The 12,625-nt window shown below is 38.0% G+C and overlaps 1 protein-coding gene across 1 annotated transcript in view; it reads right to left on the bottom strand.

Moving 5' to 3' along the window:
* SH3D19 (SH3 domain containing 19) overlaps nucleotides 1-12,625 on the bottom strand; it is a 193,929-nt gene that overhangs the window by 95,236 nt on the left and 86,068 nt on the right. The window contains exon 3 of the mRNA XM_086702952.1: nucleotides 121-160. Coding sequence (XP_086559078.1) covers nucleotides 121-160 — 40 coding nt within the window. The remainder of the gene's footprint in view (nucleotides 1-120; nucleotides 161-12,625) is intronic.

The raw sequence follows: 12,625 nt of genomic DNA, 5'->3' as shown, positions 1-12,625 counted from the left end.
CTTCTCTGAATGCCACAGATTCAAATATACAAGAACTCTATAAGGAATACTTGTACTACCTCCAAATATTTTCCAAATGAGAAGTGTTATACAGAATTATTAAATAGTATAAACTCATACCTTGAAGAACGATGCTCTGGTTTATTTCGTTCGTTGCAATCTGTAAAGAAAGAAGACAGTTACATGTCAAAATGCTCTTCAGAAGCCCTGGAAAAAAAGTTCTTAAATACCAGCTGCTACACCATTAGATTTCACAAAGCACTGTTCAAAGGTTGCTGTGTCTTCCCCTGTATAAGGCTCTTCATCAGAGTTGAGAGGATCTTACAGAAGAGGTACAAAGGATACAAAGACAGGCATGTAAAATTTTTATGGTTGGTTAAAATCATCTACTTGGAAAGTATATCATTACATGTATTATTTCATTTCCAAAGATCTTTGCTGTGAAAGAAAAAAAACCCAAAACAAAGATCTTTGCTGTTTTAAACACTTTGCTAAAACCCAAACAAATTTAGCTAAGGAAAGAAAGTAAGGAAACTGAAAAGCCACAGATTACTCAGCTCAAAAAAATCATTCCATGAATCATGGTTGGCAAAAGCTTCCAACAGGATGGGGAGGGGAAAAAAAATGAGCAGTCAGCTACAGCAACATCTGCAAACATACTGAGACCCATACAGCCTCATTCTTAACTCTCTATTGCCCAAAACTGTTCAGAAGTTGGATTTCAAGGTCTCACTGATAATTAGGTCTAATGTGCTATAGAGGGCAGTGACTCTCAACTAGGGGCAATTTCACTCCTCCTCCCCCACGGGATACTTGACAATGCCTGGAGACATTTTTGGTTGTCACAACTGAGTAAGAGGGAGATACTGGTATCTAGTGGATAGAGAAACCAAGGATGCGGTTAAACATCCTACAGTGCACCCTACAGCAAAGAATTATCTCACCCAAAATGGCAATAGTCCTGAGGGTGAGACACTTTGCTATAAGGTAATTGACAAGAGCATGGCTGCTTGAAGTTTTCAAAAGTGTCTCTTGGGACTCTGTAAAATGTTGTTAATCCACTGAAGACTATTATATACAAGAGAGAGAACTACAAAATCCACAGGTTGTCTTTTTTTTTTTACTCCAAGTAACAATTTTTTTTTCAGTACATGCTTAAAAATAAACAAAGGGAAAAGGTCTCAGTGTTAAGGAAAAACTAACAACAGAAAGCAATGTATAAGCCACAATAAAACCCTATGCAATGACTTTTTAAAAATCTCATGCAATATTATCAAAATATAGTTTTCCAAAGTATCTTCTGAATTAATACTAACAATATAGAATTTAATGGCAAAACAAAGATTAGACAGGAACTCTTTTATTTCCCCCTATGCTCGTGGAGCAGCATAAAGATTTATAACAAAAACATACTATAAAACTTCTAGAGAGAATTATGGAGGAAAACGTATAGGATTCACATAAATATATGTAGCAATTCTTTCTGAATAGGTTCATAATGAAAACGAAATTTTTTTCAAACCAAGGCGTTAGTACACAAGAAGTATGTTTTCTGAAAGACTAACAAGTAGGAAGATTCACAATAAAACATGTTTGTTTAGATATAATGCTCTCCAAAATGTACAACGTTAATATGCTTCTGGTTCCAGTTTCTCTACACAGTGACCTAGTGTTACTGCCGCTTTTAAAACTTTCATTTTAATTTACCTTAGTTTTATACCCCCTTAAATAAAAATACCATGGTTTTTCATTTGTTGAGCACTAAAGATTTAAAGTCCTAGCAACAAAGCGCACAATTTAATCATTATTGTTTTCAATCGTTCCTCTTCAGTAATAGGCTGCTAGTTCTGCTAACAAAAGTAAAGTATCTCAAAGCAAAGCTATAAACTGGACGCAGATCAGCTTTCCTCATATAAAAAAGCAACAACTCTTACCTGTGGCTAAAGATGAGCTAAAAGTCTGCCCGTAATACCATTTGATGTGGCTGTGATCCTAGTTTCATAGAGTTTATTTAGTCATGTAATAGCAAATTCCCCCCTACAAGACTCCCTACTGGTACAACACAGGAAGGGAGAAACAGAGTCACAATGCAAGTAAACAAGACTCAGCACCCGAGGGCTTCCCTCCAGGGCCTGTTCTGATTGGCAGATGTGCTATGACCAATCTGCACAGCTGGAACATGTCCACTCAGGAAGTGAATGGTTCATAGCTCTCCTTCGTCCTTGGTTAAAACAGTAAAGTCTACAGTCATTTTATACTTTGTGCTCTAAGAAGATACAAATGCCTCAGTACAGTACCTCTACTGAACTAGTTGATAATCTTTTGGAAGGCATTTTAAACATTCCCTCCCAAATTCACTCAGTGTTATATTCCTATGGAAATATACATACACAGTGACTATAACATGCTACTCCTAAGACCCATATATTTCAGAGTTTGAGGGTAAGGGTAAATTATCCATTACTCACAATATTCCCCATTCCCCAGCTCTTGACAATGGAAAACAAATTAAAACACATGTTCTTGTCTTTTTATTTTTTCTCAAAGTGTGCTAATAATTGGATTTCACATTTTATCATAGCCATCTTTTATTTATTAAAACATTTTTTTAATGTTTATTTATTTTGAGAGAGAGAGAGCAGGGGAGGGGCAGAGAGAGGAGAGAGAGAGAATCCCAAGCAGGCCCTGAGCTATCAGCACAGAGCCTGACACAGGGTTCGAAATCACAAACCGTGAGATCATAACCTGAGCTGAAATCAAGAGTCAGATGCTTAACCTACTGAGCCACTCAGGTGCCCACATAAGTTATCTTTTTGCTTGAATATACATATATGTAGTATGTGTCTATTGTGTATTTGTGTGTCTATACAAATTTTTATATACTTACTTTGAAGCAAAGTAATTTTTATGACAGCCAAGACAATTGTGTAATCGTCAAGAAATAACATTAGTGGTGATGCTGAATTTTTGGCAAATTAATAAACAGCTATTATTTTCGTCCAAAATCCAAGACTGAACAAAACAAAGCACTGAGGGAGATTCAGGATCTGGATCTTGCCAACAATAACAAAACATTCGGATAAAGTTCCCTTAAGAAAAATGAAAACAAATTCATAGCAAATATGGAAATTTCATCTTGAGTATATATAGTGCTTTAAGCATATGGATTTTATTTATTTCAGATCAAATACTCTTTGGCACACATCCCCGATTTTTTCCAGAGTTTCTAATTTTTAAATAATTAGGAAAGAATATACTTGCAAAGGATTCCTGAACTTTTATATACTTAGAAATCATACAAATAACTTACGAGACCAAAGTCTTACCATTTATGTGAAAAAAAGGAGTTATTAAAAATAAGAATGCTCTAAAATTTAGTTGCCAAATGCTGCACATTTGCTGTGGGTAATGCACTCACTCCAGGGGCCCACCATGCAGAGCATGAGGATTTAGGTCACTTAAAGTTCACCAATACACTCTCAATGTGAAAGTCAGCATGGTGGGATTGTTATGTAAAAGTCTCTTGGTTTTGTAGGTATATGTCACACACACACACACACACACACACACACACACAGGGTGGGGAGGGAGAAAGAGAAAACATGCTTACATTCCCTATTCCCACTTATCCATGTTTCCTGGTAAATAAAGCTAATTGAGGAAATGGAAGAATACCCCGCAAACAGAAAGAGGCAGAAAATGAGGCAGAACTAGTGCAAAGGGTGCTGATGGCTGTATGTGTGTAAATGCTGTTGGCAGATGTAAAGGAGGCAATGCGGGAACCCATGGCACATCAAAGGGACAAAGATCAGGAGAGGTAGGAAGCTATCATGGGTCGTCGACTCAGTATGAGAACTCCAGATTACCCAAATTTTCCTGCCATGATGACTTCTGATTCTAAGTAATATGGACATACATGAATTCAAAGTTTACATATTTAGGTCATATTCCACTTACGTAGAAATGGGCTCCTGTTCTGGCAGGGACAGTTTTTGGGGAATGGGTAGGCAGAGTCTACTGATGTGTAACCCATCCAGGATGATTCTGAATCTAATAGGACAAACACTTTGAAATGAAGATGACAAAAATGCAAATGTCATCTTTTGCTTTGATTAAAACCATGAAGAATGGCTAACTTAGAACTTATTAGAATCCATGGTAAGACATTCAGGCTTTGAGGATTTGGCTTTGATCACTTAGCTGGATAGAAAAATCAAACCCCATTGGGTAGGGAACTCAGACTAATAACTCAAGTTGGCAGTGAAAAGTCCTAAATCGTTCTTTGAAATTACTGGGAAGACTCAAACTACATGAATGAATACACACAGACATGCTCACAATATAAGTAAGAAGTGGTATAATGCAATCTGTCTTGTACCTCATACTGGAGTATTAAAATGAATATTATCTTTAAAATTAGTATTATCTCTGAAAGGATTCTGAACCATACTCCCAAGTATTATTGTCAAGTTCCAGCTTGAGAGTATATAGTATGTTATTATTATTTTCTAACATTTATTTATTTTTGAGAGAGAGAGAGAGCACAAGCAGGGGAGGGGCAGAGAAACAGGGAGACACAGAATCCGAAGCAGGGTCCAGGCTCTGAGCTGTCAGCACTGAGCCAGACACAGGGCTCAAACTCATGAACCATGAAATCATGACCTGAGCCAAAGTTGGGACACTTAACCGACTGAGCCACCCCAGACATCGCTATATTATTTTTTTAAATCAATCAAACCTACAAAAATGCTGTGTGCCAATCAGTATTAACTAAAGGATCAACACATTCTGAAAAAGAACTCTTGGAGCAATACTATCATTACCCCTTTATTTATTAGAATAAATAAAACAATGGATCCATCCATTAGAAGATATTTATGGTTCATGAAGCTTACTTTGGTGACTCATTAAAAGATTGTGAAAGTAGTTCCACTCAAATAGACCATGGATGGAATTGTACATATATGAGATCAGAGTTACATAGTTCTTTTATTTAGGCAAAGAAAACTACAAATATATGTCTACTTGAAAAGAAGCCAGGGTTCAATCTACAAAATTACCGACAGTAATACTTATTCATCTCCTCCTTTGGATTCCATTTCACCACCCTTGTTCAGGTATGTTTCCAAACTCATTTTCAGTCACTTTTGAGACTCCCATAGTAAATAGTATATTGTTCTTTTAAATGGTACATTTTCAATAAATACACATTTGCTGTCGTTGAACTTAAAGTTACTACTACACCAAGAAATTAAAGACCATCTCGGTGAGTTACCACTGTGGGAGAGAAATGAGACATATTATAGAGAAGTTTACGTGACTGCTACCCACGCTTTTGTGGGTAAGTGGAAACGTTTGGTCTACAGCACTGTCAATACTGACACCTTTCATTAATTTTCATTGTAAAATGCCTAAACTCATTAAAATGTAGCACCTTAACCACACAGGGAAGGAGAAATTAAGAGATGGAAGGGAAGTTTTTTTCAATAAGGAGTTATGTTTCAACAAAGAAGCAGATTGTCTGTGGAATCTGCTTTCTCTTTCCCATGCCTACTGTCTTTACCTATATTTTACATTCTGATCAGCACTTGTCAGACTGATGTGTCTTGACTGGATTTTCTGGTTCTAGTCTCTTTTCCTCCATTTCAGCCATGTTACTGGCCAGACAAATCCATGCCTCAGACAAATTATGAATTACTACATGCACAGAGTCTAAGAGGATTACATGAGATAGTGACAGTGACATCCTTAGCACTGCCTGGGCAAAGTAAGCACTCAATAAATGTCAACTGTCATCATGTTGTTAAAAGGGCAACTATTTACTAGTGGTAGTGACTGGTACTGCCTTGTAGTGACTACATTAAGTTAGTCTCTAAACATTGTTTTTCTCATCTACACAATGGGGCAGAATGTTATCCTGATGGCTTTTGTGAGGATAAATGAGCTAAAGGGTATAAAGAGTATAAAGAACTTAGTACCTGGAAGATAAACTGTATGACTCTCTTACTACTATTCTTCCTATCTTTAATGCCTAGCTCAAAAACCACCTTCTTCATGAAAATGTCCCTGACTCCTATTTCTTTTCAGCATCCTTGTATTAGTTTCCTATTGCTGCTATAACAAATTACCACAAACTTAGTGGCTTAAAACAACAAAAATTTACTATCTTATATGTAGTTCTAGTGGCCAGAAGTCAAAATAGGTCTCATTAGGCTAAAAGTCAAGGTGTTTGTAGGGCCACATTCCTTCTGAGGGCTCAAACTGAGAATCTGTTTCCTTGCCTTTTCTAACTTCCTAAGATCACCTGCATTCTTTGGGTTGTGGCCCCTTCCTCCAACCATGCAGCATCTTTAAGTCTCTCTCTCTCTCACTCGGACCTCTTCTGCCTCCATTTTCCACTTTAAATTTTTTTTAAATTTTTTTTTTTCTTTTTTTCAACGTTTATTTTTGGGACAGAGAGAGACAGAGCATGAACGGGGGAGGGGCAGAGAGAGAGGGAGACACAGAATCGGAAACAGGCTCCAGGCTCTGAGCCATCAGCCCAGAGCCCGACGCGGGGCTCGAACTCACGGACCGCGAGATCGTGACCTGGCTGAAGTCGGACACCCAACCGACTGCGCCACCCAGGCGCCCCACCATTTTCCACTTTAAAGGACACGAAGGATTATACTGGGCTCACCAGGATCATCCAAAATTATCTGTTCATCTCAAGGTCAGTTGATTAGCAACCTTAACACTCTTTGCCACACAATATAACAACCTCACAGGTTCCAGGGTTTAAGACATGGACATCTTTGAAGGGGCAACATTATTCTGCCTACCACATCCCTACGTGAATTCTCATACTATCTAAATTGACACTTACCACAATAGTGTATCTTATTATTTAAGGTTTTAGGCATGAGTCTATCCCCTTATCTAATCAGCATGTCTGATGAAGGCAAGACTATAAGACTGCCTTTTTTTTTTTTTTTTTTTTAAGTAAGCCCTACACCCAGTGGATACTCTTGACCCCAACATCAAGAGTAGCATGCTCTACTGACTGTACCAGCCAGGCAACCCTAACAGGACTCTAATCTCTCTTTTTTTTTATTTTATTTTTTATTTTTTAAAATTTACATCCAAATTAGCATACAGTGCAACAATAATTTCAGGAGTAGATTCCTTAGTGCCCCTTAAGGACTCTAATCTCTTAAACTCTGTTTCAGTCAGCCCTCTGTGAATGTTTGCTGATAATGATAATGTCCAATGATGCCCTGTTCTTTGGGCTATCTTTACTGGTAAAAAATGTGTCTACCTAAATATTCCCATACATTTTTTACTTTTTATAAACATGGTAGTGATCTAAGAATCCCTTCTGACCTATAATGAGCCACATTTGGTCTACTCTGGTCTCAATGTAGCTCTCACCAAACCAAACCAAACCAAACCAAACCACACATAGGAGAAGAAATCACAGCACATTTCAACTTGAAGGAGAATCATCTATTTAGCAACAGACTGCTACTTCAAAAGTTATTTTTTTAAATGGTTCAACTGAGGGATGCCGAGGTGGCTCAGTTGGTTAAGTGTCCAACTTTAGCTCAGGTCATGATCTCACAGTTCATGGGTTTGAGCCCTGTGTCGGGCTCTGTGCTGACAGCTCAGGGCCTGGAGCCTGCTTGATTCTGTGTCTCCCTCTCTCTCTGCCCCTCCCCTGCTCACGCTCTCTCTTTCAAAAACAAGTAAACATTAAAAATGGTCCAACTGAATCATTATGATTATTGAGTTTAACTCACTATTGAATCAGGCTTTTTAAGTTAGTAGTTTCAGAGATGAAAAATCAGAGCCACTGCCCCTTTTCATCCCAAGGTGCATTTGGTAGAAACTTTAGGAAGATGGACATTTTATTCAGTGCCACTCAGGTCCTGGGAGCAAGGTGACGAGTGAGCAGATAGGGAATCAGGCTTAGTAACAGGGTGGCATCAACTCTCCTTGCTGTTCCCACCTCAGGCTCCCTAATGATTGTCTTAAAAATTACTTTCAGACCTCTCTTTGTTATCAAATCACACCTTTTCAGCAAGTGAAACTTGTGATTCAAGAAGGGATAAAAAGACCTTTTAGTTAAATATAAATTTCTATTCTCTCAACTACCAAATTAAAAATATTAGACCCATATTCAAGATACTAGGTCATTTCTAAGGGTTTTTCTAACGGAGTCATAAATTTTACCTTGAGTTAAGATGCCACAAGAAAGGTAACTTGAGAGAGTGACCTAATAACAGGCATTTCTTTCAGTGTTTCCCAAGTTATAATAACCTCTTGGTAGTCACAAAGCATATTAGTATCTTAAAGGCTCTGAGAAATCTTGCAATTAAAAAAATTTGTTTAACTTTAACACAACATTTCCCAAACTATTTTGAGGATGAAATGTTTCTTACAAAATCAGACTTGATGTCTGGTCCACTGGCACACAGTGTTATCTTATCATCACCATCCACTCCCCTGGAAAATCAAAGTCCCTCACACAGAGCTTGGGTTTGGATCTCCACGGCCAGCACCACGCCTGACATGTAGATGGCACTTTTCTACTGAACTCAACTCCTACTGGTGTAGGGCCAGATCCAAAAACAAAAAAGTGTAGGAATCTCCATTCCAATCCAATCAGGTCAAGCTCTGATCTTTTAAGATTATATTAAATATGTCCTTTCTATAATCATTTCACTTATTTATCTTTGATTCTGCCATTGTTTAGGTTCATTTGTGCATCTTAGAATTACACTGTTCCACAAAGGGGAGTATACTTAGTGCCTCCAGGTATCTATTACTGGGTCATGCCTGTAAAGGGAAATCAATACATATTTCAGTATGACAACCCAAAGATTAAGTGCAGGCACTCCATGTCAGACAAGCCTTGTTTTGAGTTTTTTGCTTCACCATTTATTACCTGAATGACTTTAGCAAGACATGTAAGCTTCAGCAAGAAGATATGTAAGCTTTAGCAAGATATGTAAGCCTCAGTATCTACATCTCTAAAAGGGAGTAAGAGTACTACCGATCTCATTAAATTGAATGAGTAAATAAAGAAATGCATATAAAGGATAGTACAAAGGAGCCTGGGTGGCTCAGCTGGGTAGGCGTCGTCCCACTCTTGGTTTCTGCTTAAGTCATAGAACTGCTTAGGTTCTATGAGTGTGAGCCCCGCATTGGACTCTGCATTGGCAGCATTGAGCCTACCTGGGCATCTCTCTCTCTACTCTTCCCCCATCTCTCTCTCTCAAAATAAATAAAAAAAACTTAAAAAAAAATGAAGAAGAAAAAGAAGGGGTCCCTGAGTGGCTCAGTTGGTTAAGTGTCTGAGTCTTGATCTCGGCTCAGGTTATGATCTCGCATTCTGTGGGATCAAGCTCCACGTCAGCTCTGTGCTGGCATCATGGAGCCTACTTGGGATTCTCCCTCTCTCCCCTTCCCCTACTCATGTATGCACTTTCTCTTTCTCTCAAAAAAAATAAACATTTAAGAAAAAAAAAAGAAGAAAATTAATAATAAAAAAAGCATAGTAAGATTGCTGACTAAGAAAGGCGCTCAATAAATGTCTACTATCATGATGATAATATCAGGGAAACAATACTCATAGAGTTCATAATACTGTGAGTAGAATTATCTAAAAAGGTTAATTACCCTGTGTCCAGTATGGATTTTTTAATTCTGTAGAATTTTTTTCTTGCTTATTACTGGTCAGGAGGACAGGACTGTACTAATAAATAATTTCCAAACCCTCCCTTACCTAATCGCTCCAGCCTCTTACCCTTCTGAACCAAGGGCTAACTATAAAATATTAATAAATCGCACTTTCACTTTTCTTCATTTTCCCATTGCAGCTTCTGACAGAAGTGATAAATAAGCCCTAAAAGTAAGCAGCAGAAAGGAGAAAGAGAACTCAAAGGCAGACAGAGGCAGTTCCTTCAGAATGCAAACTGTGCCAACTAAGGATCACCGTCCCTCCCATGCCTTGAAGTCCAGTCCATCCTGTCAGAATTAGCCCTCACAATCATTTTCTGAGCCCCAAGAACTTTAAAATAAATTTCCTCTGTAGGATTAATGAGTGATGTAAAGAAATAACCTAAATAGGTAAAATATTTATATATTTGTAATATATTATAAATATTTATATATGTTTATAAAATTAGAGCAAATGGCATCTATATCTTAGGATAGTATGAATTTCTTTTATAAGAATCCAGAAAACAAGGATTAAAATTGTTATTTCAGGTGTCAAGGGATAGATAACATCTTTAATCACAGGTTGCTTTTTCAGCTGTTAGGGTAAAAATAAAATTATTTTTTCTTTAAAGGACAAAAGGCCCATTCTTACATTCTGTTCTTCCTTTAGTTTTGATTAATTCGCAGATACTACAACAAAGTTTTACCTTTTTACACCTGTCTCTGCAAAATGAGCAAATATCAGAAACCACTCTAACCAAGAGACTCCTTTATTTACAGGGGAGCAGGAAACAAAGGGAAGAACGCAGTATTCCAAATACTGTACGTCTCACTCTGATGTAAGATCATTTGCCTGTGCAAACTTGTCCTATACAGATAAAGGATTTTTCTGATTGAGTCCTCAAACCAATTTTTATCCACAGTGGGGCACTCTTGGTCTCTACTGTAGAATGATGAATTTTTTTCCTTTCAATTGAGAAAAGGTAAAGCCACATCAGGCCTTGCCACATTACCTTACCTAGCAATTGAGAATGTATTCTCTGTACACCACATTGCTTGCAAATTCAAGCCCACCTGTCTCCTTCCTCTCCACTTTATTAACAAACTTCCATCCACACAAACACCTTCAAAAGGCTACTGGGACACAAGCAAGGAGAATGCCCAATTGTCTCATTATACTCTTTAACTGCAGAATGCCTCTAAAATAAGTGTCCAGTTCTGATTTTTCACAGTTCTAAAAAAAACACAGAAACCTTTAAAAAAAAATTTTTATTTTGAGAAGGGGAGAGAGAGAGAGAGCGCGTGCACCAGAGGGAGAGAGAATCCCAAGAATGCCAGCGCAGAGCCCAACATGGGGCTTGATCCCGTGAACCGTGAGATCATGACCTGAGCCGAGATCACAAATTGCACTCCCAACCGACTGAACCACCCAGATGCCCAAGACACAGGATCTTTAAGAGGAGACCTGAGAGACAACTGCCATGTCGACTTTGAAGCCTTATTTGATTCCCCACAGGCAGAAATAATGCTTCCCCACCCCCACCACCACACAGTGCCTAGCACCTGTTGGCACTCAGCACATTTTGAATCACTTTATAATTGCCTTTATCTGTATCCTATTGCTTTCACTTTATAAGTTCCTTCAAGATAGGGCCTTTATATTCCTTGTAATGGCCAGCAGAGCACCTTACACACAGTAGGTACAACCTATCTGTCACTGAATATACTGGTATGAGTTCTCTCCAACAGCTGTGCAAATAGGAAATCAGCGGAGCTAAAATGCCACGATATTGTCTGGTGTCTTTTGGGGGCTGAGGGAGCAGAAGGGGGTGGGGTGTGTTATTAATTCGTGCAGAAGACTGTGCATTACCATGCAAAGGCTTCAAATAATTTTGATTTGAAATAAAAGCATTTTGAAGTGTGGCTTCAGAGTTGTAGTATTAGCAAACACTATATTCATGTAGTGAAAAATGCGCTGTTTAAGGGGAGGAAAAGAGCAACGCAATTATTACAAAGAAATACAGGAAGCTACACAAGGGGATTCATCTTCAGTGGCTCCCAGGTCACAAAACACAGCTGAGATAAATACAAGAATTAGCTCTCAGCATAACAACAATGACAACAATGACAACTATTATTCACTGAGTCTTTACTATGTTAGAGGCATTTTAATATATTCTCATTTAATCTTCATGGAACTCCCATGATGTAAGTCTTTTCCACTTTACTGATAAGAAGCAAAGTCTCAGAGAAGCTAGTTAAATAAAGAGGGAGTATAAATTTTCAAACCTGGATCTGAAGAATCCCAAGTCCCTCTGTAACAGAGGGTTGGAGGTCCCGATTCGTTTGATAAACTACAAGGGTAAAAATGTAGAAATGCTGTTCACCACAAGCCACACCTATATTTCAGTATCAGATAGTGTGTTGTTGAGACTGAACACAGCGCCTCAAATTCCTTCCAACTGTCTCTGCAGTTTTCTTCAGCTCCACAAAACAAAACACCCTCTCATAAATTCCTAAGAATATGGAAGAGTTTGCACTTGGGTGTCTTGTCTTATGACAAGATACCTACCCTGGGAGAATAGCTCCATTTCACAATCTAGTGCTATCAATAATCTTCTGCTACTAACATTTAAGCTATGGGCTCAACAGAGTATGGATATAGGTATATGATGATAGGGACAATTCATTATAAAACTGAGCAGATTATGAGGCAAGTTTGAATTCCGTTTGGAATACTGTTTGTTAATTCCTATACCTTTAGATTGAAATGTTTAGAAAAGAATATAATGACCTAACATAATTATTAAATTTTATACAACACCAATCTGGGTGCTGGTGATTTTCTTTCCAAATACAATTAGCCGCCACCTTTTAATTGCAACACAAAATCCACTCTTAATGATAGTTAACACAAACACTG

Source organism: Puma concolor, chromosome B1, assembly GCF_028749965.1.
Source record: "Puma concolor isolate L17-30 chromosome B1, mPumCon1.1.hap2, whole genome shotgun sequence".
Classification (NCBI taxonomy): domain Eukaryota; kingdom Metazoa; phylum Chordata; class Mammalia; order Carnivora; family Felidae; genus Puma; species Puma concolor.
The sequence above is the reverse complement of the archived record's forward strand: the minus strand, read 5'-3'. Positions and strand labels throughout refer to the sequence as shown.